At 39.0% G+C, this 25,509-nt stretch overlaps 1 protein-coding gene across 1 annotated transcript; it reads right to left on the bottom strand.

The window, feature by feature from the left end:
- Positions 1-695: 695 nt before the first annotated feature.
- Positions 696-25,404, bottom strand: tsr3 (TSR3 ribosome maturation factor). The gene is made up of 7 exons (XM_039774641.1): positions 25,283-25,404; positions 18,081-18,300; positions 12,259-12,475; positions 9,440-9,633; positions 9,057-9,224; positions 4,202-4,256; positions 696-1,179 (listed from the first exon to the last, which is right to left on the bottom strand). The coding sequence occupies exons 2-7, from the start codon at positions 18,196-18,198 to the stop codon at positions 978-980; spliced, it is 954 nt and encodes a 317-aa protein (XP_039630575.1). The 5' UTR covers positions 18,199-18,300; positions 25,283-25,404; the 3' UTR covers positions 696-977.
- Between the last annotated feature and the right edge of the window lie 105 nt (positions 25,405-25,509).

Genomic DNA, 25,509 nt, shown 5'->3' with positions numbered 1-25,509 from the left:
ATTATACTGTATTTGCTTCCAAGGTGAAATTAAATTTTTACACAAGCTCCAAAAAGAAAAAAATACAATATATAATAAAAACAAACAACCACCCTGTCAAACACACTTAAGAACTTCTTGCTTGAATATGTGAGCAGCAAGATGAGGTCAGATATGCCCAATTGGTTTATATTTAAAGGAATTAATATTTGGACAAAGCAGGTCCAGCCTGTCAAGACCACAAATGGAACAAGCTGATAAATGTTTCTTTGCTTGTTTGAAGTCACCAGCCTTCAGAATTATTCATCATTCAGATATTGGTACAGATTGGTGCTGGTGATGAAAACAAGCAGAGGGATGTAACTTGATGAATTCAGTCTGCATTCTAATGTCTGGATCACACGTTATGCTTTAATCCTCCTCCTTAATTTTCAAACTCAGTCTGATGAAAACTTTCCAACATTAAAATAATGTCTGAAATAAGTTCTCCGCAGTACTCAAAATGTCACAGTACCTGAATTCACAGTAACTCACTCTGAGATGTAACACATCATAAAACTTATATAAAAGCAATTGGATATTTCTCCTTATATTTAGTCAGGCCACCTTACTTTTATACTCGCTTCAGATCTGTTAGCTAGTTTAACTGCAAAATAGACATGGAGATCGGAGGAAAGTGGTTATTAAACAGATCTTTCAGTGATAATGTACAAGTGTTACTGAACATATGATTTGCTTTATTTAAAAGTTTACTTTCATAGTTTACAAATAACATTTTATTTACAGAAAATCCTTCAGTTGACACAGTATTGATACATTTTTGTGCCTTTGCCATATTTGATGTATATCTTTGTTTACTAGGTAACATAACACAGAATATAGACTTGCTACAAATTCTAATTCACCCAAGAATTAATGTGGAGCCATTGCTATGCTGCATCTTACAGAATTTACTGTTAATGTGACACTCCCCGAGGAGAGAACTTTCTAATAGCTCTTTAGTTCCTAATTCTTTTCTTTGCCCCTTTCCAAATCTGCTGTGGATTAGGAACCGGACTGTTGTCCCCCGTTTCATCTTCATCATCATTTTCACTCTCACATGTTTCTTTGTGATTTTCAGGTGCATCTCCAGCGTCTTCATCACTGTCATCTTCAGTCTTATCCAACTCCGCCTCACTATCATCGTCCTGTTCATTTGCCCTAAAAATGACATGATATCATAATTCAGCTTTTCACAGCTGGATAGGCACCAGCAGACCTTCGTGACCCTGCTCTGGGCTAAGCGAGTTAGAAAACGACTGACTGACTGACTGACATTTTATACCTGATACGACAAGTCATTTGCATTACTGTCATTTTACAGTTACTGCCTATTTCATTTGGGTGCTTCGCCTAGTGCTTGAACACTGGATTGTTGCTTGGTACTTTTCCACTAATAGGTCAGAGGTGAGGCCACCATATGAGCAGCTGATACCCTTCATAAACAGCTTGGTCCTTGGGTTCCACTCTTTACCTCTGGAAGACAGATTGTTGTTGTTAGTCTTTATTGTCATACCATCCATACACCTGCATTAAGTGGGTTAAAAATGCACTCCTTCAGTCCCTTGGTGCCACAGTCACACAAATGAAGTTATATTTTTATCACCAAGTGATTCACTTGTTGCTCTTTGAAGCAACAAGCCTTTGCTATTTGCTGTGGGTGTTTTGTACTGAGCTCTGAATTTTTGGCAGCTGTCTTTTTTACGTTCTTTGATAAGTAGCCATCATTTTATCATTCCAGAATCTTAGCTCCAATTGTTCTATAATTTGTTACTAACATATTGCAGCACAAGCTTTGGCTACTTTTAAATTTCTAGTTATTGGATTTTACTTTTGCAAAGCTGGCTGATGATCTGCCCGATTCGCACCTCTAACTGCTCTCTTAAAACGGCCACTTTAATCAGCTTGCTGGTTCTCCAAAATATCCAAGAATGGTTGCCCCTTTGCTGTAGCAAGCAAATTAATTAAAAGCAGCTCACACTCCACCACAGTTCACTTGGTCTTTTTAGTTATATTACACATAACTCAGAGAGGCGAGATTGCCTTGGTTTGGACATGTGCAGAGGAGAGATGCGGAGTATATTGGGAGAAGGATGCTAAGGATAGAGATGCCAGGGAAGAGGAAAAGAGGAAGGCCTAAGAGAAGGTGTATGGATGTGGTGAGAGATGACATGCAGGTGATGGATGTAACAAAACAAGATACAGAGGACAGGAAGATATGGAAAAAGATGATCCTCTGTGACAACCTCTAATGGGAACAGCTGAAAGAAGAAGACACATAAAGCAAGCATGTGTTGTAGTTAGGCAAAGGAGATTAGAAGAAGCATAAAGCAATGAGAACTTTAAAAAGATATACGGTGCATCCAGAAAGTATTCACAGTGCATCACTTTTTCCACATTTTGTTATGTTACAGCCTTATTCCAAAATGGATTAAATTAATTTTTTTCCTCAGAATTCTACACACAACACCCCATAATAACAACGTGAAAAAAGTTTACTTGAGATTTTTGCAAATTTATTAAAAATAAAAATACTGAGAAAGCACATGTACATAAGTATTCACAGCCTTTGCCATGAAGCTCCAAATTGAGCTCAGGTGTATCCTGTTTCCCCTGCTCATCCTTGAGATGTTTCTGCAGCTTAATTGGAGTCCAACTGTGGTAAATTGGACATGATTTGGAAAGGCACACACCTGTCTATATAAGGTCCTACAGTTGAGCGTTCATGTCAGAGCACAAACCAAGCATGAAGTCAAAGGAATTGTCTGTAGACCTCCGAGACAGGATTGTCTCGAGGCACAAATCTGGGGAAGGTTACAGAAAAATGTATGCTGCTTTGAAGGTCCCAATGAGCACAGTGGCCTCCATCATCCGTAAGTGGAAGAAGTTCGAAACCACCAGGACTCTTCCTAGAGTTGGCCGGCCATCTAAACTGAGCTATCGGGGGAGAAGGGCCTTAGTCAGGGAGGTGACCAAGAACCCGATGGTCACTCTGTCAGAGCTCCAGAGGTCCTCTGTGGAGAGAGGAGAACCTTCCAGAAGGACAACCATCTCTGCAGCAATCCACCATTCAGGCCTGTATGGTAGAGTGGCCAGACGGAAGCCACTACTTAGTAAAAGGCACAGGGTAGCCCGGCCTGGAGTTTACCAAAAGGCACCTGAAGGACTCTCAGACCATGAGAAACAAAATTCTTGAACTCTTTGGTGTGAATGCCAGGCGTCACATTTCAAGGAAACCAGGCACCGCTCAACACCAGGCCAATACCATCCCTACAGTAAAGCATGGTGGTGGCAGTATCATGCTGTGGGGATGTTTTTCAGCAGCAGGAACTGGGAAACCAGTCAGGATAAAGGGAAAGATGACTGCAGCAATGTACAAAGACCTCCTGGATGAAAGCCTGCTCCAGAGCGCTCTTGACCTCAGACTGGGGCGACGGTTCATCTTTCAGCAGGACAACGACCCTAAGCACACAGCTAAGATATCAAAGGAGTGGCTTCAGGACAACTCTATGAATGTCCTTGAGTGGCCCAGCCAGAGCCCAGACTTGAATCCGATTGAACATTTCTGGAGAGATCTTAAAATGGCTGTGCACCGACGCTTCCCATCCTGCCTGATGGAGCTTGAGAGGTGCTGCAAAGAGGAATGGGAGAAACTGGCCAAGGATAGGTGTGCCAAGCTTGAGGCATCATATTCAAAAAGACTTGAGGCTGGAATTGCTGCCAAAGGTGCATCGACAAAGTATTGAGCAAAGGCTGTGAATACTCCTGTACATGTGATTTCTCAGTTTTTTTATTTTTAATAAATTTGCAAAAACCTCAAGTAAACTTTTTTCATGTTGTTATTATGGGGTGTTGTGTGTAGAATTCTGAGGAAAAAAATGAATTTAATCCATTTTAGAATAAGGCTGTAACATAAAATGTGGAAAAAGTGATGTGCTGTGAATACTTTCCGGATGCACTGTAAATATGAACTGCGGCAGAAGTCTGTCAGGCTGATTTGAAAAGTCGACAGAGACTTAAAGAGTTGTGCCTGAAGTTTCAGGACTAGCTCCAAGATGGAAAAAAGAAACCCTAAAAATGACTTGTTGCTCTACCCTGCATCCTTTGGCTTAACTACACACAGATTTTTAATGGTTAGCCGATTCAAGGTCCTGCATGTTTTTAAGAGAAAACACAGACTTACCATGTGGGTCGGTTGGGGTTAGAACACAATCTTCCAGAATCAACATCAAATGGATCTGTTAAAAAAAGATGGACATTTTAATACTCATTAACCTGTTTAAATAACATAAAAATGTGATCATTCCAAGTATATTAAAAAAAACAGACATCCAGGTAAAACAAAAGTAGAGTATTATAAATGAGAAACCCAGATCTTTCAGTGTCCTTAAAAAGCTGCTCAAAGTTACGAGGAGACCTCAGGGTCTGTAGGCTTCAGAATGGGCTGACAGAATGAATATATAGAATAAGCACACCATAATAAAATGGAGAACTGTGATGTAAATAGAGCGAGCTAGTGTCACACTACACAACCTCTGGTCAGAGGAGAATGTCAGATTATATGACTAAACGGTTCTGTCATGACTATCCAGTAGTTTCACATTTCCAAAATATTGCAAATTCAGTGTTTTTTTTTATCAGACCAATGTGCTGCGGACAGGGCTTGTGCTGTACTAATAATGCTTTACAAGTACGCAAATTTCACCTTTTTTATTCTTTTTTCCCCATTCTGTCATGGCATGTAAAACATCAGACAGATGCGCCTCCCTTCCGTTTGTCAGGTCCCAAAACACCCACATTCCTAACTGTCTGTAACTTCATGATACACACTGTACCTCTGGGTAAGCCCTCTTAGGTTCTCACTATTCTCGCCCGTATCCGATTTAGGACAGGAGACTCACCACCTGTCAGAGTTAACTTGCAAACTGGTTGGACTACGCGAGTGCAGGGGAGTGCGCCACAACTACTAAGATTATGCAAATGAAGTCTCTAACTGCAAATCACTGGAGAAGATGTGTAATACGACTGGCCTTAACAATACAATCCTAAAAGCCCTAAAGTTTTTCATTGTCCTGGACCACCCTAATTTTCCTCGTCTGTTCAGAATGCAGTTCTGTTTCGCAAATGTGTCAATTGTAACAACACAGTCTGCACTAATCCACCCCCCATTCAGCCAGCTGAAGTCACCACACAGTCACATGATGTTTATTAAAGTTCATTACCTCCATAGACATTGCGCTGTCTGTTTTTTTCAACAACATACCAAGAAGAAATCATTTACCCACGTTGGTGTGTCTGCTTTTATCCCTTCAGCGCAAACTTTTACAAGTGCCATAAACTTACACCATTTGTTACAGATTCAAATCATGTTTTTATTATATAATAATAAAAATAAGAGCTCACTACTCAAAGCGCTCCATGAAGGGCGGACCTGGGACTTGAACCCATGACCTCCTTGGCTGTGAGGCGGCTGCTCTGTGCTCTGTATTGGGCTGCAAGGCCGCGGCATTTCCACTGTGAAGCCTGCGTGTCTATTAAATGTAACCGGTTGAAGCATGTGAACACACACACGGACGCAAACGTCTTGAATTTGTAGCGACTGATGCTGGGTATTTGGACATTCATTGCCACATGTCATTTGAACATTTTTATTTGCTTTTATTCTTGAATAAAAGCACACTTGTTTTGTTACACCTTTTGTGAAAGTGTTTAATATTTGCACCCCTTCACATCAACATGATGTTATTAGTATAACATGAACAAATGTGTTGTCTTAGCTATGTGTGCAACTTTTGTTGCCTCACATTTCTTATGCCATCCTGCATTTATGCAGATCGCTGTGGACACAGAACACACACAAAAATAACGTATCCATCCATCCATCCATCCTCTTCCGCTTATCCGAGATCGGTTCGCGGGGGCAGCAGCTTGAGCAGAGATGCCCTCACTTCCAACTCCCCGGCCACTTCTTCTAGCTCTTCCGGGTTGAATCCCAAGGCGTTCCCAGGCCAGCCAGAGAGACGTAGTCCCTCCAGCATGTCCTGGGTCTTCCCTGGGGCCTCCTCCCGGTTAGACGTGCCCGGAAAACCTCACCAGGGAGACGTCCAGGAGGCATCCTGATCAGATGCCCGAGCCACCTCATCTGACTCCTCTCAATGCGATACGTATTTCAAATAACAATATCATTTACCTGTACAACTCCCTACATCTCATTGCCAGATAAAAACATCAACACAGACTTAGGCTGTGAGACGACTTCAGATACAGAGATATAGCGTGAATTACAGTTCCGATATTCTGAAGTCTAACACCGAAACTTCTACAGGAGCTCTAAATGGACTCCTTATTTTAGGTCTCTAATCAGGTTGTCATTGCTTCATGGATCTTAGGTGTGGCGCTGAACAGTAATTGAAGTAAAGGTGCCAAACTGAATTGATTACACTGCAGAGATGGCAGCCAACCAGAGTGGATCAAATGAGGAGAAAACAGTTAAGGGTGCTCCCTCTTACTTCAAATCTAAATCGGATTTTCTTTAACAGAAGGAAAACTCAACTAAGACCAAGTGATATGCAAAATGTGTTCAGCAAAAGCAAAACACACTGGTAGCTCGACGAATCTACAGAGCCACCTGACCATAATGGCTGCCCTCTAAGTTTAAAGGTCCCCACCAGACTTCTCCAAATAAAATTTGAAGTGTGCCAAATTATGAAGTCAGGCACTCTATCTGTGGGCACGTAGCAGGCTGCAAAGGGAGAGTCCTGCTCAGAAGACGTGCCAGAAACACTTGGATATCCTTTTAGCACAACACCTGTGACATGAAAACAAAAAATTGTTACAGTGATATCATGTCACTAAAGCAACTACACATCTGTAACAGTGTGTGGGCTACGAATGAGCTTTCACTTAGTGTTGGTGCATTTTAAGTATTCAGACAACAGGTTTGTTTACTAGTTAATGTAATCTCCAGAATCACATGAATATGCTCGGCTTTATTTTAATCCTGCCGCAGACAGGTAGCTACACCAGTGTGTATTCCCAAGAAGCTTCCTCTCATCTGCCTGCCTTTTTATCAATGCACTTCTGTAAGCTGGCAGATGAAAGACATCAACGCTTCTCAAAGACCCTCGCATTCATTTTCTCCGTTATCATTTTGCATTTTTAAAAATTTTACTCTGGTCTATAAATATCTAAAAAAAAAAAAACCACAAGAAAACGTGCAATTCAATCCGTCAGTCAAACTGCTTTGGCAATCACATGCAAGTTGGCTCATGTGTAAAAGCTTAAGGCTTTGACTTCAATATGTCTGCAGCAGGACCCGTGCCAAGCCAAACAGATTTCTCTCTCTGCTGCTTCAGCCCACTTAAATTGGTAAAAAAAAAAAAATAAAAATAAAAAAAAAATGAGGTGTGAAAAGCCTTTGAATTTGTTTCCTTATTGTACAAAACACAACCTTTTTTTTCTGAAATATCTCACTTGCTTTTTTTGAAAACGTTGACAGTAAATGCTCATCAATCAGGGAATGTCTGCTTCACACGGCCGTCACAGTGAGCATCATAGTGGGCGCCTGAACAAAAAATATACCAGAGCCTACAAAATATATATAGATTGTGGCCTACAGGTAGCGCACCAGCTCCCCAAATCAGACACAGACAGACAAAAGGCACAAGTTCAGCAGCACACACACTTTTTGTATCCAGCAGTGGGAAACGCTTTCCAAATGTTTCCCACCAATGCACGACACCACAAGCACAAAGCACAAATAAAGCAGCACACAGAACTTCTCTTCTCTCTGACTACTTCCACCAAGCTTTGTCTTCTCCCTCTCGACTTGACGTAGTCCCTTCTTTGATGAACCCGGGAGCACTTCAGGTGGGCAATCAGCATGATCTCAGAATATTCCCAGGTGAGGTGGCAGCCTAATGTCGTAGGGCTCTGTTGCTCCTGCAGCACCCACAAAAACCAACAGGGCTGTGCCGAACTCCAATTCCCATGTAGCCCTGTTGGAATCCATGGCACCACTGCAACCCAGGCCATTTAGCACTCCAGGGGAGATAATGCTCTCCTGGTCCTTCCTTACATTATGGAGGCATCCTAGCCATCTGTCACTATATATATATATATATACATACATACACACACACACAGATTCAAGTAGGTCCTGCATGAGAGGTACAACCAGTAAATGCTCACCCAGAAGTACAATGTGTTTAATGCAGCAATGAGGAATAATGAACGCTGGTATTTAGGACGTCAGAAACAGAAGACGAGCTCATCTGCCCGATGTCTCATGTTTAACATACATTGACAAAACAGAAAAAAGAAAAAAAGGGCAGACACTGCAGCTGAACTCGCCACATTTGTACCAGCTACATCAGGCATCATGCTACTGACTATCAGAAAATGAGAAGTGCATAGCTGTGCTGGAAGGTCAGCATGCAGTCACTAAATTAGACATGTCTGGCAATTTTCTGTCATTTTTAAACTGAAAAGATTTGACCATGAATCTGCAACTGCAGTTGGCAAGTCTGACACACCCTCCGCTTAGAAGTCACATAATGTGACATAGGCTTTAGTTCAGTGCCCTTCTTCATTTAATGTTTCTCATAAAGATGTGATCTCAAAAAAAGATTAAACAAATTATTGATCAAGTAAACATACCATATTCATTTTGCTTGATGAGGTTTAAGGCTGCATAATTTTCAAGGAAACATGTTGATTTCTTACTGTGCACTCCACTTAGCTTCTTAACAATTACAACTGACACTGTCAGAGTGAGAACCACAGACTATATTGGCATACAGTGCCAATCACAGACTAAGAACTGTAAAAAGTTAATCTTGTTGAGTGGTGTCCTAAATTCATCATCACAACGATACTTAAGTATCATGTTGGCCTTACCTGTAAGTTTGGTCAGAGAAAGGCAGAATGACTGTGACTAGCGACTAGGCTGTCAAAAGACCGAGAGGCATTAATGACTTTGTTTTTCAAAAAGATGACTCAAACGCCACCTAGATAAGAGTAATAAACATAGTATTTACCAACATCTTCCTCTTCAGGTTTGGATGCCAAATACTCCCTCTCCACATTCAGCACTTCCTCCTCGCTATGGCAAGCGGCATACTTTTCCAGCAAACACTTATTCAGGTCCAAGAACACTTTTCCCCATTTAAACTTCCGTAACAAAATGACAGCAAGATCTTGAAATCCTGCAATAGAAAAGCAGAACACAGAGGGTGCAGAACATTATGCAGAGCACTGCCACTTTAGCCCTCAAGATACTCCGTCCCACTACTGCTTAGTTAAAGAGCTTTTATACGTTAGGTTTTAATACGTGACATCACCATATACAGCTTTTGTCTTTTTGTCAACATTATCTCTCTCTTGGGTAACACAAACTACCACAGAGAAAACTGTTACTCACCTACAATGCAAAAGGTTGCAGCAAATGCTTCAACACAGGACAGCTTGCAAGGTCGGCCATAATTAACTGGGTTGGCTGCTACCAAGTATGGCAAAAGCCTAGGATGGCTTCCTCTCATTTTGTTAAAAGGGGTTACCTCCAATTTTGCCCAGGAGCAGTCAATAACAGCTACACCACTTTGGGTCACAATTTCCCTGAAAATAAGGACAAATTCTTTCAGTGTTTCAGTAGTAAAAAATTATAAAGGAAAAGTCAGACTTTTTAAGAAAGAAGGAAAAACTAAAATAAACAGACTGTGAAATAGTGAATGATGTAAGTTTACATTTACTTTTTTAGTTTTAGTTTCTTTAGGGCCTATCAAGGAGGTACTCAGTGATTTGGAACATCAAGAGAAGTGCCGCTTATTGTAAAAGGCCAAAAATCAAATAAATCACCAGGAACAGATACCACTTTTCCTAGAGTGTGTTAGTGATGTACGTAGTTAGCACATACATCAACACTTGATGTGTATTCTTCAAAAATTCCTGCACACTGTGGACATTCCTAAAAAACAGAAGCCAGCAAGTGTTGTCCTGTTATATACAAACTATGATCGAGATGATCCAAAAAACTATAGGCCAGCAAGCTTAACTTGCTCTATGGGTAAATTAATCAAGGAAATTATTAAGGAAAAGACCAAGCGTAGACAGGGAGATTGTGTTTCATTAATATGCTAAAATTCTAAGAGAAAGCAACACAAGTTTATGGTCAGAGAGGTGTATGATATTTGTCTTGATTATCAAAAAGCCTCTGATGTGGTACCACACAAGGGGCTAGGGATCAAACTAAAAGAAGTTGGAGGTGTGGTGTGTAGCTGGGTGCAAAATTAGCTTTAATACCAGAAGGAGAGGGATATGGTGAGAGGATTCTTAAGATGATGTTAAAAGTGGTTTCCTTCTGTTCTTACGCCGGTGCTCTTTTAAAAATATTTATAAATGATTATGATAAGACTATAAACAGTCAGCAAGTTAAGTTTGTAGATGATATTAATATAGGTGGAACAAAGGACAATGAACAATAAGCTGAAACAGTACAAAAGGTTCTGGAGAGAATACTGGTCTGGGCGGATTTATGACAGATGATATTTAATGTAAATAAATGTAAAAGATTACATGAAGGAAATAAAAATGGTACATCTGAATACACAGTGGGAAAGTACCCCTTATGAGGAGAACCTAACAATTGTATTAGGCTGGTCATTGTCTACATCTAGATAGTGTACAGAATCCATTAAGGTGGCCAATAGAGGGTAAGGTTATATAGGCCAATGTGTGGAGTACGAGTCAAGGGAGGTTATATTAAGCTAAATAAACACAGTAGTGAGACCTGATCTGAAGTACTGCGTACAGCTTTGCTCTCTAGATTACTGAAAAGACAAACACAACATCTGAAGGAGAGCAGCTAGGCTGGTTCCAGAACTGTGAGGTATGAGGAAAGACTAAAGAAGTTTTCAGTGTAAACAAATGGAGGTTAAGAGGTACCATGAGTTAAGCGTTTCAAATTATGAAAGGAACTAGAACAGCAGATGCCAGCTATAAACTCTAACATCAGTTCATCAACAAGAACACAGGAACAAAGATGAAGACGCATTAAGGGTAAATTTCACAAAAATGTCTAAAAGGTTTTCTTCACACAGAGAACCACAGATACATGGGATTAGATACCCAGTAGTGTGGTCTGCAGTGTTACTGTATTGGCCTTTAATACTCATCTTGATATTAATTTGGTGAAATTAAGTAAGACTGGTAAAGTCATTGGGCTGAATGTCCCCTCCCCATCAAAACTGCTGTAATTGTTTAACCAAAGGATTATCAGAAATACATGCATGCCTCTTGGTAGCCATACTTAAAACAAAAAAAAAAAAAAAACTATGGCCTTTCACAATTAATTACAAAGTTGCATTTCTAGTCATGTAGAGATAATAAATGATTTTTTTAGACTCCCAGTGATTAAAAAAAATGCAAAAGGGGAAAAAAGAAAAAAAATGTGTTAAAGAGAAAAATAAATCCCCCCAAACCCTACTGTGCTATCCTGAAAAGGCTGTTACCCTGTGGAGTGGCTCCTCCAAATCTCTTCTCACAGTACCTTTTCAGTCTTCTTCTCTGTCACCAATTGTCACTCTTCATCCAATAACTAAGCTTCACTGTAACTCCTGACTCTGAACATAGAAGCAGCTCCATATTTTATCCATTTTAAAAGAAAAGTAACTGATGGCAGTACTTTCAACTGGGCAAGTGCAACAACAGGTCTGGGTGTTTATTAAATAATATTTTTGAAATGCTTATTTTACAGATGAGTTCCGGCAGATGCATTGTAAAACTCATTCGTCCATTTTCCTAATTATTTTATCCAAGGTAGGACTGCAGGGAAGCTGGAGTATATGCCGACAATCATTGGGCACAAGGTGGTAACAACACTTGGACAGGGTACCAGTCCACTGCAGGAGCACATGAAGGAAACCTGTGTCTACACCAGGAGAACCTGCAGACTCTGCACAAACATGTGAACCCATCATAATATAAGAAAAACTGATATGTTTTATTATTTACAAAAAGAAATACATTAAAATACCTTTCAGGAAGTAAAGCCAGATTGTGAACCAAGTATACTCTTTGTGCACTACAAGGCCATTAAATACTCAATATGATCAAATAAAAATTTGTAGTGGCTTTAGTCATATTAAAAGTATCATTGGAATACAACCACGAGAAAGGAGTGAAAAAGAAGTTGCAAGGCAACACGTGTGCAGCCTGTTTGTTGTAGCAGCTGAATAAACTCACCTGTCACAAGGGGAAACATATTTTGTACCCATGGGACTAAGGATGAGTCCATTAAATCTCTGATTCAGTTTCAGGTTACAAACCAGTCCTTTCCGAACCAACTTCCTCCCGGTGCATTTGTTGGGATCGCAATGGCCTAGTTCCCACATGGCTAGTGCACATGGAAATTTCACTTTTGGCTCCTCTCCATCTCTAGCTCCATCATGCTGGATGCTTGCTTAAAAAAACAAACAAAAAAAAAGCACATATTTTACACTTTCAATAAACTAAAGAAATAAAAAGGTCAACAGCAAATTGAAAGTTATTTATGGCTATTAAATATCAGAATTCCCTGCTTGAAAAACCTGTATAGAACAACAGCAAGCCAACATATATTGATGAAACTGACTCCTGCTATGTAAATTAAGGAAAAGTAATAGGATTACATTATCAAAGACAAATGGAATACAAGAAAATATAGAATGAGGTTTACTGCCCTCTAATGGCAGGATTTGACTGAGCATCCACTGCAGTGGAAATGAGCAGAGCAACAAAATCTTTCTTTGCTACTTCTAAAACATTTTGTATCTGGCTCTAAATTGTAAGACACACACACTCAGACACTTACATTGTGTACTTTGCTTCACCTCATTGCCAATTTTTTTTTTTGGCAAATTATTTTAATTGCCAATCAGCTTTTTTGCAAATGTTCTCATTACAATATCAGGCAATAATCGGTGTCACTGTCTTGCACATTCTCCCCAACCAAACCCTTTACCTTACAGGAATACAGGAGTAATGTGTTTGCTCTTTTGGGCACCCGTTAGTAATCGAGCTGCCGCATTTTGAACCAGCTGCAGATGAGCTAAAGATGACTGACTGACACCAAAATACAGTGAACTATAGCAGTCTATCCAACGACAGATAAAAGCATGGTTAAACTGTCTCTGGGGTTTTCATTTGCAAAAAAGGTTTAATTTTAATTATATTTCTAGGATGTAAGAAACTACTCTTAGCCATTGCATTTACCTCCCCTGTAAAAACAGAGGGAAAAGTCAAAAGTCATCCCTAAATGTTTAGCATATGATTTTATACATGGAGAAAGAGAACCAAGATTGTTAGTGAAAACTGCTAATGCCCATAAGAGGACCAAACAGCACCATTTGTCTTATTTTCATTCAGCTGGAGAAAATTACTAAAAATGCACATTTAATATCCTTGAGGCAATCAAGCAATTTGGTTGTTCATCCCTTTTTACTTGTCTTTACTGGTGAAATGCAATGTTATGTTGCTGAATTATCAACCTAAAAGGGGCATTTACAGCAAATAGTGGGAGTGCAAAATGGACCCTTAAGGGTCACCACAGGTTACAGTAGCAGAATAAGTGGAAAACCTATCAATATTTACAGAAAATGATCTATCATTAAGATTTAAACTAGGCAAGGTCAGTGCCTTGAATGTGTACCAGATGATCCAAACAATTAAACAAGATGGTATGTTTGATTGCACCAAAAGAATCACTTAGATCTAGCAGGGTCAGACAGGCACTGTCCCCAGCAAGAAACCACTAACGAAAGGATATTAGTCACTCTTAACAGAAGAGATTCTGTACTAAAGCTGATGTTTGTTTAGGAAAGTCGGGAGCTGTAAATGGATAACATTTTTCATGTTTTTAGCTACAAAATTTAGCTTGGAGATAGGATGAAAACTTTAAAGATCTGATGGATCAAGATTATGTTTTTAAGGATGGGCTGGACAACAGCAGCTTTGAGGCTAGTTGGCACAGTGCCCGACACTAAACAACAGTTTATTATGAATAAAAGGCTTCGACCAATGGTATCCAAAGCCTCTTTTAGAAGGTAAGGAAGGAGGCATAATATCCAAAGCACAGGATGACAATTTCAAACTTAAAATTCTCTCTCTCATGATAATAATCAAACCTGACCTAATGCCATCAATTTTGACAATAAAATAATGCAGAAATCTTTCACAGATGGCAAGTGAGGACTGGGACAGAGTCCATTCTAGTCTAATTCTGAAACAATTGCTCGATTCTTTTTTTTATCCATTGGGGTGTAATTATGAGGACCCTCGTGCACACAGAGCCCATCCCTACAATTTAAGTGATCATATCAAACTGCATTATCACTACTTTCTCACAGCAAAGTCTACTCCTACCACCTTAATAACTGCAATATGAATAAGCAACACACAAACATGTCTATAAATAGTAAACTAAAATGCATAACTACAGTCATATGAAAAAGTTTGGGAACCCCTTTCAGCCTGCATAATTATTTACTCTACTTTTAACAAAGATTAACAGTGGTATGTCTTTTATTTCCTAGGAACATCTGAGTACTGGGGTGTTTTCCGAACAAACATTTTTAGTGAAGCAGTATTTAGTTGTATGAAATTAAATCAAATGTGAAAAACTGGCTGTGCAAAAATTTGGTCTCCTTGTAATTTTGCTGATTTGAATGTATGTAACTGCTCAATACTGATTACTTGCAACACCAAATTGGTCGGATTAGCTCATTAAGCCTTGAACATCATAGACAGGTGTGTCCAATCATGAGAAATGGTATTTAAGATTGTCAACTGCAAGTTGTGCTTCCCTTTGACTCTCCTCTGAAGAGTGACAGACAGCATGGGATCCTCAAAGCAACTCTCAAAAGATCTGAAAACAAAGATTGTTCAGTATCATGGTTTAGGGGAAGGCTATCTCAGAGGTTTAAACTGTCAAATTTCAACTGTAAGGAATGTAATCAGGAAATGGAAGGCCACAGTCACAGTTGCTGTTAAACCCAGCAGGTCTGGCAGGCCAAGAAAAATACAGGAGTGGCATATGCACAGGATTGTGAGAATAGTTACAGACAACCCACAGATGACCTCCAAAGACCTGCAAGAACATCTTGCTGCAGATAGTGTATCTGTACATCGTTCTACAATTCAGCACAATTTGCACAAAGAACATCTGTATGGCAGGGTGATGAGAAAGAGGCCCTTTCTGCACTCACACTACAAACAGAGTCGCTTGTTGTATGCAAATGCTCATTTAGACAAGCCAAATTCATTTTGGAACAAAGTGCTTTGGACTGAGGAGACAAAAATGGAGTTACTTGGTCATAACAAAAAGTGCTTTGCATGTCGGAAGAAGAAGACCATATTCCAAGAAAAACACCTGCTACCTTCTGTCAAATTTGGTGGAGGTCCCATCATGCTGTGGGGCTAGTTCAGGTACCGGGGCCCTTGTTAAAATTGAGGGTCAGATAAATTCAAAACAATATCAATAAATTCTTCAGGATAATGTTCAAGCATCAGTCACAAAGTTGAAGTTACGCGGGGTTGGATATTCCAACAAGACAATGACCCAAAACACAGTTCGAAATCCACAAAGGCACTCATGCAGAAGGAGAAGTACAATGTCCTGGAATGGCCGTCACAGTCCCCTGACTTGAATATCATAGAAAGTCTATGGGATGAATTGAAGCAGGCTGTCCATGCTCAGCAGCCATCAAATTTAACTGAACTGGAGAGATTTTGTAGAAGAATGGTCAAAAATACCTCTATCCAGAATCCAGACACTCATCAAAGGCTATAGGAGGCATCAAAACACTTATACTACAATAAATCAGAAAAATGCTGATATTTCTATAATAAAGTCAAAAATATGTATGTATTTAACCTAGTTAAATGCTATGTATGATATGTGGACGCTTGAGAAACATTAAAAAAAAACAGGCGGTTGGACTGTCCCATATTTTAGAAAAGATGATTACCATGAAAACAAATTTAATCATTAGGTTTGCTACACTATGCTTATCTTGCAATTTTATAGATTCTAGAAGATTAGCAAGAAGGTAGGAGACAGTTGGTCTGAAAGCAAAGGACACCAAAATAACATGTCTGCAATATACAAAGACACCTATGGAATAGAAAAGTCACATTGTAATCTCTTCCATTATGTTAAATAAGGAGTCTACAATGACACTGTAGGAGTTAAGCAATGCACATATTTAAACAGCAGCATCTACTGGCATGGTTAAACAACATGTAATGTCCAAACAAAAACCAACACATGTATTGTCTAATTTAGAAAAAAATCAAATACAATTACAGTTTTCCATAACTGACTGGGGTATTGTCAAATGCCTTAACAGGGCCAACATAAATTAGTACTATCAGTATCTATTTAACAGCTTGCCAATGTACTGCTGCTGATGCTTCCTTTTATTTATTTGTATTACAGACAGCAGTAAATAAATAAAGTGAATTCAAGATATTATTTATGATACTTTATTCATAGTATTTCTTATATTTTGCGAAGTTGTTCTCTCCTTGAACATTCAGCATTATAGCAAGAAAACAATATTTCTACAATCTCAGGAAAACCTGCAATACGTGAGTTAGCAAATTCACCGTCACCTCACCATAAGCCAAGAAACAAGCATGGAAAAGTCACCTAAAACCTGAAGCACGTAAACCGTAAATGTGCCTTGTGTGCCTTTCGGCCGGTCTTCCCTCTTTATGTATAAGCTAGGGGTGTCAGTTTATTACTGTATGTAATTCTTTGACTACCGGTGTCCTGCTCTGCAAAATGATCAAATTGTGCTGTTTCATACACTTTATCGACCTTCCAAACCCCGTTTTAAAATTTTGCTGTTTTATGTTTTACTTAAAAATTCTGCTTCTAAGTTGCTTTTAATGAAAGTGTATGCCAAATAAAAATGTAATGAGAAAGGAATACTAATAATTCACTATGCACTAGTTGCCACATTCAGCAACTCTTTTTTTGAAACGTGAATAGACTTATCATGCCATAACTTATACAAAATAAACACATCTTTTGCACTAACAGAAAGGCACACAGCCCAGTGGAGGGCTGAAGGGGGGATGCAGAGGACTAAAGTATCAAGTGTGTTTAACTTAAGTAATCATGAGGGATTTTATATGGGTTTCGCATATGCATTATGGGCATATGAAGTGTCCTGGTTCCACTTTTCTCATTGATAATGTCACCTTCCATGCACAAAAATACTTTTTTGTGTAGGAGTGTCAGTTCACAAGTCATAAATGCAGCACAGAACACACCACAAGCAAAAAAGAAAAACTAATACAGTAATAACAAAGTATACAATAGCACATTAAACACATTCATGCAGTAGCACTTAGAACTTTTAACCTATATTCAAATGTATAATTTGACAGCCCTACTATAAGGCCTGTTCTAAACACATATTTCTCCAGGTCATGGTTGTATGATCATTAACATTAATTGCAAAGCAGAACCCAACCTTAATCTGAGAACAAGTCCAGCTCAGGGCAAATTCAGTGTTTTCGGGGGTGGTTGGGGGAACTGAAGAACAAAGGAAAAAAGTACATAGAAAAACAACATAAAAATGCCACAGAAGACAGAGGTGGGATCCTGGATTAAATATCAGTCTCTTTGAGCTGTGAGGCTAACTACTGAGCCACAAAGCACAGCATTTTATATATACGTAAGAATTTGGAATTTTTATAATCAGTGAATTTTAAAAGTAAACTGTATACAGTATTTGTGCTTAAGTGGCTCAGCTAACATTATTTAAACCCAACAGCCAGAACCCCTGACCACACAGAACAATAAGCAAATGTATTGTAAGAGCTTCACAAAAACAGACTTATTAATTATTTGCTCTGTCAAAGGTGCAGCCAGTAATTCATTAAATACCTGGATTGTAAAGCAATTTGCTCAGTGGATCACAGTTGAGAATTAAACTAACAGCCATGCAATTTTAAGAACAATATTTTAGACCCAAAGCTGTACTGGCTGACTGTGCTTACATAACAACACAACCAACCTTGCAAGGCCTCGTGCATCTCATCTGTAAACATTTCCAGTGATTTTCCTTTCATTCGATGCCTCCGGTCTTTCCCTTCAGCAGCTGACTTGTTCTGATGCTGTTTTTTGCGCCCCATTTCTGGCCTTTTGCAAGTAACTTTGTTTTTTGAAGTATAGAAATGCAGAGCAGTTGTTAGTTTACAGAGTACAGGAGGACTGCCACAGCTTGTTTGCAATACCTTGAAAATAAAAAATTTTCAGTTTAATCCTGGATTACTTAATGCCGAGAACAACACAGGCTGTATACAAACAGTCACAAACAAAAGAAACCATTAAAGTACATCATGCATGTCAGATAATCTATGTAAAACATAGCCTTTGAATAAGAACTACATTTATTAAATAGTCTTTTTGTTCTGCTTAATCTCACAAGATTTTTAATGAATGAGTTAGAAGAAAAACATATTCATGCCACAAACATGTAAGTTAAAAAAAAACAAAACTGTAAAGACTAGCACCCCACTCTCCTGCCATCAATACAATCCACATGATTTCTGATCTATACTAATAAAAGGTAAAGCCCTCACTCACTCACTCACTCACTCACTCACTGACTCATCACTAATTCTCCAACTTCCCGTGTGGGTGGAAGGCTGAAATTTGGCAGGTTCATTCCTTACAGCTTCCTTACAAAAGTTGGGCAGGTTTTATATCGAAATTCTACGCGTAATGGTCATAACTGGAAGCAGTTTTTCTCCATTTACTGTAATGGAGATGAGCTTCAACGCCGTGTGGGAGTTTCGTGTGACATCATCACGCCTCCACGAAATCACGCAGTACATAGAAAACCAGGAAGACCTCAAAAAAGCGCTGAAGAAAACATGCATTATATAATTGAGAAGGCAGCGAAACAATAAGAAGCGAGCGAGTGACATATCTATACTAATAAAAGGCAAAGCCCTCACTCACTCACTCACTCACTGACTCATCACTAATTCTCCAACTTCCCGTGTGGGTGGAAGGCTGAAATTTGGCAGGTTCATTCCTTACAGCTTCCTTACAAAAGTTGGGCAGGTTTTATATCGAAATTCTACGCGTAATGGTCATAACTTGAAGCAGTTTTTCTCCATTTACTGTAATGGAGATGAGCTTCAACGCCGTGGGGGCGGTGTTTCGTGTGACATCATCACGCCTCCCACGTAATCACGCAGCACATAGAAAATCAGGAAGACCTCAAAAAAGCGCTGAAGAAAACATGCATTATATAATTGAGAAGGCAGCGAAACAATAAGAAGCGGCGAGTGACATATACAACCATATTCATGAGTTCTGCTACTTGAAACAAAGCACGATGTAAACCTACACTTTAAATTAAGTTCATAGACAGGCTGCGCTGGCGTTTGTAATTTAGTGCCTGCCCATATAAGGCCGTCCGTCAGCGGCAATCCAATAGCAAACTGCCACGGGTAAATATTCACGGGTGAAGGACTGTGCTTATGGAGAGGAAGATGAGATGGTCAGGGTGGTGTTTGACACAAACTCAGCGAAACTGCGAGAGAAAGTTTTAAGTGCCAGGACTAAGGTAACATTAAATAAAGCTATGGACATAGTACGACATGGCACCAGCACAGCTGGGAACCTTCGATGCAAGTACACCGAGTGGCTCACGTGAACTGGCGCAGTGCACAGATAAAAAGCAACAGTTCCAAAGAGCGCTGAACAAAACCGAATTACACAATTGAAAAGGCAGCAAAAATATGAAGCGTCCTGATAAGCATATTCATAAATGCAGCTACTGTGGAAACAAAGCACACGGTGGAAAAGTCAATGTCCCGCTAAAGGAAGACAGTGTAAAAAACCCGTGCATGCAGTGTGTCAGGTCTCAGATAAAGAAGAAGACGAGCTGTTTATTGATGCAGTAAGAAATGAATCGATGAATGAAACCTGTCATCTTTACAACGATTGACAAACACGGAATGTAACTTGAACACAACACATCCTACAAATACGAACCTGATTGAAAGAAATAATAATCAAATCCTTGATGACAGCAACACTCAGTAACACTCACAAAACAAATACTGTATATTGACAGTCATGTTACGTTATTTTTAAAATGTTCCCTTTTCTTTTCTACCTTTTTAACACACTACTTCTCGCTGCGATACGCGGGTATATATATATGTATATATATATATCCCGCTCTACATACTCGAATAATGGATACTTTATTCGCCATCAATGATTGTTTTGGTAAAGCCATACTCGGTGTAATCATTAGATGAACGGTAAAAAAGTAAGAGCGAGGAGAGGATGACTCATTGAGGCATGCAGGCTGTAGTCGCGTCAACTCTATCTGAATTGCGATCACATTTGAAAAAATATATCTTTTCAAGTTCTATTTAGTCCATATGTGTCAAACTCAAGGGCTGCGGCCACATCCGGACCGGCGTGTAATTATATCCGCCCGAGATCATTTTATATACTGTATTATTGTTATTAAAGCCCGGGTATATGAAGCGCTGGTAACACAATAAACTACAGATCCCATAATGCAGCGCTTCAGCTGCCTTGCCGAACACTTACCGCTTACTAGAGTTATTGCGCACTGAGTTTGCACGGTGCTTTGGTGACTTTGAAGAACAAAAAAAGTCCGTCTACATGCGTCTCGAACCTTGTGCATGTTTGGTAGCACATATCTGTGTGAGAAGCTCTTCTCAGTGATAAAGAATAACAAAACAGCACACAGGAGTCGCCTCACTGATGAGCACCTGCAATCCATCCTGAGAATCTCCACAACACAGAACCTCACACCAAACAGAAACGAACCTGTGGCCAAAAAAAGATGCCAGGCGTCCAGCTCTAAAATGACATATGAGCAAAGACAACTGAATGATTTGATTTTTATTGCACGTAAGAGCGGAGTCAACCGTTTTAACAAACAGCGTATTGCACTGATACGAAATAGCTGTGTGTGTATATATGTAGATATGTATGTATATGTATATATGTGTGTATATATGTGTGTGTATGTATGTATATGTGTGTATATATGTGTGTGTATATATGTAGATATATATGTGTATATGTATAGATATGTATATATATATATATGTTTATGTGTGTGTGTGTAAATATATATATATATATATATATATATATATGACAACAACACTCATCACTCACAACAGTGACAAAACAATTACATTGACAATCAGGTTACGTTATTTTCAAAATGTTTCCTTTTCTTTTCATTGCTTCTTTAACACACTACTTCTCAACGCTGCTCAAAAAGCGCTGGTATTTTGCTAGTACAACCATATTCATGAGTTCTGCTACTTCGGAAACAAAGCACGATGTAAACCTACACTTTAAATTAAGTTCATAGACAGGCTGCGCTGGCGTTTGTAATTTAGTGCCTGCCCATATAAGGCCGTCCGTCAGCGGCAATCCAATAGCAAACTGCCACGGGTAAATATTCACGGGTGAAGGACTGTGCTTATGGAGAGGAAGATGAGATGGTCAGGGTGGTGTTTGACACAAACTCAGCGAAACTGCGAGAGAAAGTTTTAAGTGCCAGGACTAAGGTAACATTAAATACAGCCATGGACATAGCACGAGATGGCACCAGCACAGCTGGGAACCTTCGATGCATGTACACCGAGCGGCTCACGTGAACTGGCGCAGTGCACAGATAAAAGCAACAGTTCCAAAGAGCGCTGAACAAAAACCGAATTACACAATTGAAAAGGCAGCAAAAAATATGAAGCGTCTGATACATATAAGCATATTCATAAATCCAACTACTGCGGAAACAAAGCACACGTTGGAAAAAGTCAATGTCCCGCTAAAGGAAGACAGTGTAAAAAAAAAAAAAGAACCGTGCATGCAGTGTGTCAGGTCTCAGATAAAGAAGAAGACGAGCTGTTTATTGATGCAGTAAGAAACGAATCGATGAATGAAACCTGTCATCTTTACAGCGATTGACAAACACGGAATGTAACTTGAACACAACACATCCTACAAATACGAACCTGATTGAAAGAAATAATGATAATCAAATCCTTGATGACAGCAACACTCAGTAACACTCACAAAACAAATACTGTATATTGACAGTCATGTTACGTTATTTTTAAAATGTTCCCTTTTCTTTTTCTAGCTTTTTTAACACACTACTTCTCCGCTGCGATACGCGGTATATATATATATATATATATATATATATATATATATATATCTACATACTCGAATAATGGATACTTTATTAGCCATCAATGATTGTTTTGGTAAAGCCATACTCAGTGTATTCATTAGATGAGCGGTAAAAAGTAAGAGCGAGGGAGGATGACTTATTGAGGCATGCAGGCTGTAGTGCGCGTCAACTCTATCTGAATTGCGATCACATTTGAAAAAATATATCTTTTCAAGTTCTATTTAGTCCATATGTGTCAAACTCAAGGGCCGCGGGCCACATCCGGCCCGGCGTGTAATTATATCCGCCCGAGATCATTTTATATACTGTATTATTGTTATTAAAGCCGGGTATATGAAGCGCTGGTAACACAATAAACTACAGATCCCATAATGCAGCGCTTCAGCTGCCTTGCGAACACTTACGCGTTAATCAAGTCTAGCTTATGATGCTGCAAGTTATTGCGAAGCTAGCTCACACGATGCTGAAGAGAAAAGTTGATTCTGAAAATAGAGCCTTTAAAAACCGATGGGAGGCTGAGTATATGTTTACTGAACCCGTGTGTCTCATTTGTGGAGCTAATGTGGCTGTAATTACAGAATTTAATCTAAGACGGCACTATGAGACAAAACATCAGGGTAACCTGAATGCAATGCAGAAGATACAGAAAGCAGAATAATTAAATAAGAATCTGACACTTCAGCGGACGTTTTACCGTGCACAATCACAAAGTGATTTCAAGTGAAGCTGCTTTTATGGGAGACACAAATGCACCTGCACCTTGCCCCACTTTCCCTGTTGCCAAGTAATGTTAAACCAAGTCGTCACTACGGTGTTCCCAAATACGCACTTTGCTGATAAACTGAGCGCACTGCGCACTGAGTTTGCACGGCGCTTTGGTGACTTTGAAGAACAAAAAAAGTCCGTCTACATGCGGCTCGAACCTTGTGCATGTTTGGTAGCACATATCTGTGTGAGAAGCTCTTCTCAGTGATAAAGACTAACAAAACAGCACACAGGAGTCGCCTCACTGATGAGCACCTGCAATCCATCCTGAGAATCTCCACAACACAGAACCTCACACCAAACAGAAACGAACCTGTGGCCAAAAAAAGATGCCAGGCGTCCAGCTCTAAAATGACATATGAGCAAAGACAACTGAATGATTTGATTTGTTATTGCTGAAAGGAACACATTTTATTTATATTTCCAGGTTTTGTTATGCAGCATGTTCATATTTGAATTTGTATAATTTTGACAGGATATATTTTTATGGAGAGCAAAATCTTTTGGGATATTTCAAATCTAAGTTTATTTTTTATATAAAATTACATAAGAGTAAAGAAATATGAATGTTTGTTCTTTTAACGTTTACTTTATTTCTAACTTGTATAATTTAGACAGGATATATTTTTATGGAGAGCAAAATATTATAAGTTGTTTAAGGTTTGAGTTGATTTATTCACGAATAATATTCCTGTCTGTTTTTACCATTCCTACCAAAGATATTTCTGTCGACTAAATAAAAATTCCTTCTATTTAAAATTTAAATAGAACTTGAACAAATACGATAGTTCATAATATATATAAAATGGCCTGGGCTCCAAATGAAAAGACAACAGAAACGTAACCAATTGTATCTCAAATGTTATAAATTGCCTTTTTTGGACCAAGGCATCAGCCAGATAATAATAATAAAAATAATAATGTATCAAAAGGTAACTACATATAAAAAAATCCACACAGTAAAAGGCTGCATACAGGGGTAATAGAAAATTGTTCTGATGACACTAAAAAGGGAACAATGAGCAAAAAATGAATAAGTGCTAAATAACAATTATATTTTTTACAAGAATTCATAAGTCAGGACTATCTAATAAGGAAGTGTAAAAAGAGAGAATGGTCAACAGCCAGTGAAAAGTGCTTTTAAATGAACAGCAAAAGCTGAAAATGCCACTTTCTGTGTCATTGGTATAAACAAAAAAGGCCAAGTGCAAAAAAATAAGCAATAAAAGTAAATGAGAGGAAGTAATTTCTCTCAGTTTTCAGACAAGACAGACATACTTTTGTTAAACTCTACCTGCGTTTTGTTCTGCTCAATGCAGGAAATTGGGTTAAGCTCACTGGCAAACATGGCACCGTGCCTGTTAATTACAATGTATCCCATGCATTAGATAAGAGTATGCCAAGTCTGCCAGTGAATGTGTCTGGTGTATCAACACTTAGCTTGGCAAAATTCAAATGCAGATTAAAGAATGAACTTGCCTTATAAACTGTCTAAATTAAGGTGGCCTAATGCGATGTAACCCTTTATGGCGTCTATCTGAAGTCTTACTTAGACGAAGATGAGGAAGTTTGTCAAGTTTACCGTCGAATTTGACCCATTTATGCCGGACACTATATATAATTGAGGTATTGTAAGGACGCAAATCATGTATAAGAGTGTGTTTGGCTCTAACATAAAATAAACAACTTATTTACATAAGCCATATATGAACGTACGTATTTGGCTGCAAGTGAATAAGTAGCTTGAAGCAAACAATTGGCCCGGCGAATAAGAAAACTACATTCTCTCACACTGATTGAGCATTAAGAGTCTGGAGAGTTTAGGTTTACAACGAGATCTTTTATTTTCTTGTTTAGTTTTCCTCTCTAGCGTTTTAAATCAAATTGGTGCAAATAAAACATGAAATATAAACTGCCTAGTGACTCCTGCGCGTAACACTGATATGGCGAACTCTAAAGTCAGGGTTACCTTGTTGCCATTCTTCTTTTAATGGTCAATACTATGACATTTGTCACGTTCATTTAAGCGAACAGACATCCAAGTTAAATTCCCCACGCGCCGAAATGCATTCGACATTTTCAGTACAACCCCATACAGCCCTAAGATTAATGAACATTACTAGGCTCTTATATTGTAACTCGCTCAAGATCTCCTAACGAACTTTCTACGTTTCCTGTTATTTTTATCCATGCAGGTGGCTCTGGGCTGGCATCAGAAATTCAAAATAAAACAAACTCACATGGTCACAACAAGCCACATATCAGGGACACGGCCGCCATTCTGGCTTTCTGATCGCCTGTTTCTAGTTTCCACCCGCGCAGAAATAACGAAAGACACTCCCGATAATCCTCAATTCAATAATTTTATTCATTAACCCCCTAAACACAAATGTTGATTTAAAAGTAACTGTCCTAAGTATGTTCTTCTGAAGGCGTCAACTATACTGAGGGTAGGCGCGATGACCGC

This window comes from Polypterus senegalus, chromosome 13, assembly GCF_016835505.1.
Source record: "Polypterus senegalus isolate Bchr_013 chromosome 13, ASM1683550v1, whole genome shotgun sequence".
Classification (NCBI taxonomy): Eukaryota; Metazoa; Chordata; class Cladistia; order Polypteriformes; family Polypteridae; genus Polypterus; species Polypterus senegalus.
This window is presented reverse-complemented; position numbering and strand designations above follow the sequence as displayed.